This window comes from Ornithodoros turicata, unplaced genomic scaffold (assembly GCF_037126465.1).
Source record: "Ornithodoros turicata isolate Travis unplaced genomic scaffold, ASM3712646v1 Chromosome14, whole genome shotgun sequence".
Taxonomy (NCBI): Eukaryota; Metazoa; Arthropoda; class Arachnida; order Ixodida; family Argasidae; genus Ornithodoros; species Ornithodoros turicata.
In genome coordinates, this window is record NW_026999314.1 from 4001532 (window position 1) to 4006023 (window position 4492).

General features: G+C 46.1%; 1 protein-coding gene across 1 annotated transcript; it reads left to right on the forward strand.

The window, feature by feature from the left end:
* The first annotated feature begins 412 nt into the window (after positions 1-412).
* On the forward strand, positions 413-1330 carry LOC135372325 (uncharacterized). The gene has a single exon (XM_064605965.1). The coding sequence runs from the start codon at positions 413-415 to the stop codon at positions 1328-1330; it is 918 nt and encodes a 305-aa protein (XP_064462035.1).
* The last annotated feature ends 3162 nt before the right edge of the window (positions 1331-4492 follow it).

Below are 4492 nucleotides of genomic sequence, written 5' to 3' on the forward strand. Positions count from 1 at the left end.
GGTGGCGGTCGGGGTCTTGGTCAAGCTCCGGCCGATGGGTTGTCGAAACTCCGGGACCTTCCCGTATATATGAGTATGAAGTACGGGCGACTCTTTGGAATACCCGTTTCAACAAACCTGTATGGGGAAATTTTCTTCTCCTCTTGAGATCGTGGCCGCAAAGCGACCACGGACCGAAGTTTCACAAAGTTCATATAAACAGTTCATTGCCAAGTATATAGTACTGTCTAGTGCAGACCCTGAAAAAGAGAAAAACGTACCACTAGGAAGGATATCACCATTTTTTATTGAAAAAGCGGTGGCGTCCCTGTCTAAAAATATCACTGAAATAAAACGTATCAGATCTGGTGACTTGCTCATAAAATGCGCGAATGAGAAAGACTGCAACTGCATATTAAATGCTGATGAAATGATGGGAGTAAAGATTGCAGCTTCGATGCATAAAACACTAAACACTTGCAGGGGTGTCATCTCAGTCTTTGAGCTGGTTGACGTGCCACCTGAAGAAATCTTGATGGAGCTCAGGGACCAGGATGTCGTTGATGTACGCAAAATCAAAATCCGTAAAAATGGGGAGTACATCATCACACGAAACATAGTACTGACCTTTGACAGGCCCACACTTCCAACAAAACTAAAAGTAGGCTACCTGTCAGTAGATGTCCGACCTTACATTCCGAACCCGTTGCGCTGTTTTCGGTGCAACAGGTTTGGACATGCTGCAGACGGGTGCCGCGGCTCTGCTTGTTGTGCACGGTGTGGAAAGAGTGACCATGAGACCAAAGAATGCAAAGGGCCAGACTGCTGTGTCAATTGTTCTTCCAACCACCCATCCTACTCGAGGTCATGTACAAAGTGGAAATATGAAAAAGAAGTCCTGCACGTTAAGGTTACACAGAACATCAGTTACCCAGAAGCCAGAAAAAAAGTAGCTCCCATCTTTTTCGAAAAATCCTTTGCCACAGCCGTAAAACAGAAAGTAAAACTAGTAACACAGTTCACACAGACCGAGCAATCACTGCTGATAGAGACAACCACAAAAGAAGTCCAGGGAGGTGCACGTCCACCTCCAGTCCCCGAAACCCCAGTGGCGTCCCTAACACCGACGCCACTTCTGTCCTCACAGTCCACGGAGACCACATCCATGGACTGCGAGGATGAGACGAGCTCTGAGCGCTCCTTCGCGAGCACGAGCTCCCAAGTCCTCCAAAAGAATAGAGCTAGTCTGTGTGGGAGTGGGTCACTCCCTGACATATCTGACAAGGAGCTTGCGGCTGCGCGGAAGAAACCCACAAGGCCGCGGGTCACACCTCCAACAAAAAATAGGTAATGAAAGCTTTTCAAAGTCGGCAAAAGTTTCTGACACACTTACTACTACTTCTTAGTACTGCAACTATTATGCAGCACACGATCCTCCAATGGAATTGTCGTGGGTTCCTTTCTAACTTAGATGATGTGAACGATCTCTTCGAGACGTATAATGCTACATGTTTTTGTCGTCAGGAAACATATTTGAACAACCAAACACAAAATACACTGCGTAGACACAACATATTTCGTAGAGATCGAAGTGACGCCACCCGAGCATCTGGTGGTGTAGCGATCATCACACGACGATCTCTCCCAACAAAGCAATTCACCTAGTTACAAACTTGGAAGCTGTAGCTGTGCAGGTGTGTTTAGACAGGATCGTCACCATCTGCTCGGTATACTTGCCGCCATCAGACACTATTACACAAAAAGAATTAGAAGATTTATGCAGCCAACTTCCAAGTCCTTTTATAGTTCTAGGTGACTTTAATGCTCATAATCCACTTTGGGGCAGTACAAGAACTGACACTCGAGGGAAAATGTTAGAGAAAGTTTTATTATCAACATCCATCTGTCTTTTAAACACAGGGGCACCTACATACATACATTCTTCAAGTCAGACTCTCTCAGCCTTAGGCCTGTCTTTTTGCAGTCCATCCTTGTTTCAGGAGATAGAATGGACTGTAAAACAAAACCCACTTGGAAGTGACCACTTCCCAGTGGTGTTAAAATACCTTACTCTAGTCGACACTCTGACGACACGCCCTCCCAGGTGGAAATTTGAAATAGCCGACTGAAATCAGTTTTCTGAAAAATGTGACCTTTCTCTGATTCCTATTGATACGGTGACGATCGAGGAAGCTAGCAATCTTATTAGTAACATCATCCTCGATGCAGCAACGCAATTCATTCCCCAGGCTTCTGGTCGTCTCCCAAAGCGACCTAAACCCTGGTGGAACAGTGAATGCGAGGAAACTCGCAAACTGCAAAATCGGGCATGGGGCACATTTCGGAGGTACCCCACATCACAAAATCTCCTACTTTTTAAAAAGGCAAGAGCAAAAGCCAGGTGGACACGCAAACAAGCTAAGCGGTCCTCTTGGCACGCCTTTGTATCGTCTCTGTCTTGTAACACCCCATCCAAAGTGGTATGGGACAGACTTCGCAAAATCAGAGGAGAACACATCAGTCATTCCGTCCCTCTTTTAGAAGTTAACGGTCAGGTATGTGAAAGCCTAGAAGAGCAGGCGAATGCGCTTGGGGAGTATTTGCAAAGAATTTCTGACTCATCTCATTATAGTAAAAACTTTCTTAAGATCAAAGACACTGCAGAAAAGAAGACAATTCGAATGAGTGGCGGGGACGACCATGGATATAATCAGCCGTTTACTATGATAGAGCTGCAGAGGTCATTATCTTCAGCAAAGGCTACCTCACCTGGTGCAGACCGAGTGACATATTCCATGCTTCAGCACTTGTCCGAAACATCGAAAGAATGCTTGCTTCGTTTCTTCAACCGAATCTGGGCAGACAGCACATTACCATCCGCATGGAAAGCTGCCACCGTTGTTCCACTGTTAAAACCTGGAAAAGACCCTTCAAATCCAACTAGCTATCGACCTATCGCTCTCACAAGCTGCATCGGCAAAACATTTGAGCGTATGGTCAATGGTCGGCTCGTCCATTTTCTAGCGGAAAACAAATGTCTCTCCGAACTTCAGTGTGGTTTTCGTGCCGGGCGGTCCACAACGGACCACCTGGTTCGAGTAGAAACAATGATACGTGAAGCTTTCGTCCGAAGACAACAGTGCCTCTCTGTTTTCTTTGATCTTGAGAAGGCATACGATACCGCTTGGCGGTATGGTATCCTACAAGATCTGTACTCTTTTGGGAACAGGGGGCGCATACTCAGATGCGTCATGAACTTCCTACAAAACAGGACATTCCAAGTACGACTTGGAACGACGCTATCTGGTGTTCTGGTTCAAGAGAATGGAGTGCCACAGGGATCTGTCCTGAGTTTTACTCTCTTCCTTGTGAAAATCAATTCAGTAGCCAATGTAATTCCTCGTTCCATGTCATGCTCCTTATACGCAGATGACATTCAAATATCATGTTCTTCTACAAATCTAGCAATATGCGAGCGTCAGATGCAGCTAGCTCTAAACAAGCTTACCACATGGTCCCTCGAAAATGGGTTTAAGTTCTCGCACGAGAAAACTGTCTGTGTTCACTTCTCTAGGGTCATAGGAATGCTTCCTTCACCTACTCTTAAGCTGAATGGGCAGGACCTCACTGTTAAAGGGACTGTCGCATCCGGAACCGTGGTTACGAATCCAATACCAACGTGTTCGGTACACTACCACCGAGCTATTTGCCAAATTTTCTCCTTCCAAAACGGACCGGGCGATGAGGAATCGAATTTAAAAGATCCGGTTTCGTTTTGATCTTCGAAAGCGCCAGCGCCAACAACATCGCGTGACGCAAGGTGGAATCTGGCTAATCCGCTTTGAAGGACGCTGTCGTCTGCCGCCAAGTCTGGGGCTGCTTTGTTTTTTTCCGGCACGTCGCCCGTATTCACATGTGACACTTTCTAGTAACGCGGATACTATCTCTACGCTTGCATCCTTCGCGTGAGATGTCGTTTCAAAACCGACGCAGCGTTCCTGACTCCAGGAAAACTTCCTTCGAAAACCTCGATGTTTGATTTCGCACGCCAAGGATACAGCTACAGCCAGACCCCAGACGAAGCGAAAGTTGGAAGCAGCTACATCACTAGCGGGTATCCAGATGAAGCAAGGAGTGTTCATGCTGTCCGTGTATGCTCCTCGCATTTCACCGATAATGTGTACCTGGATGAGAACATCGTGCAAGTGCAACTCGGATTGACACAAAAAAGGAACGAATTGAAACTTGACGCCGTTCCGACAATGTTCCACGAACAAAGCGAGCCAGCTACTTCGACAGTAAGTCACAATGTCTATGTAGTTTCCCAATCGGATCTGTCACTCTTGCGCGTGAGTAACTTAGCAGCAAAAGACTAAATCGGTACAACGTAAGGTATCCCCTAACCTATGATCAATAACTAGATAAATAAAATACAATAAACAAGTAAAAGAACATGATGTCATTCATATGAACGTGTTGGCTTTTCTCGTTGTCGGACGCGTTATCATGAAAC

Coding starts and splice junctions, on each gene's coding strand:
- LOC135372325 (XM_064605965.1), top strand. CDS start 413: ATGGGAGTAAAGATTGCAGCTTCGATGCATAAAACACTAAACACTTGC.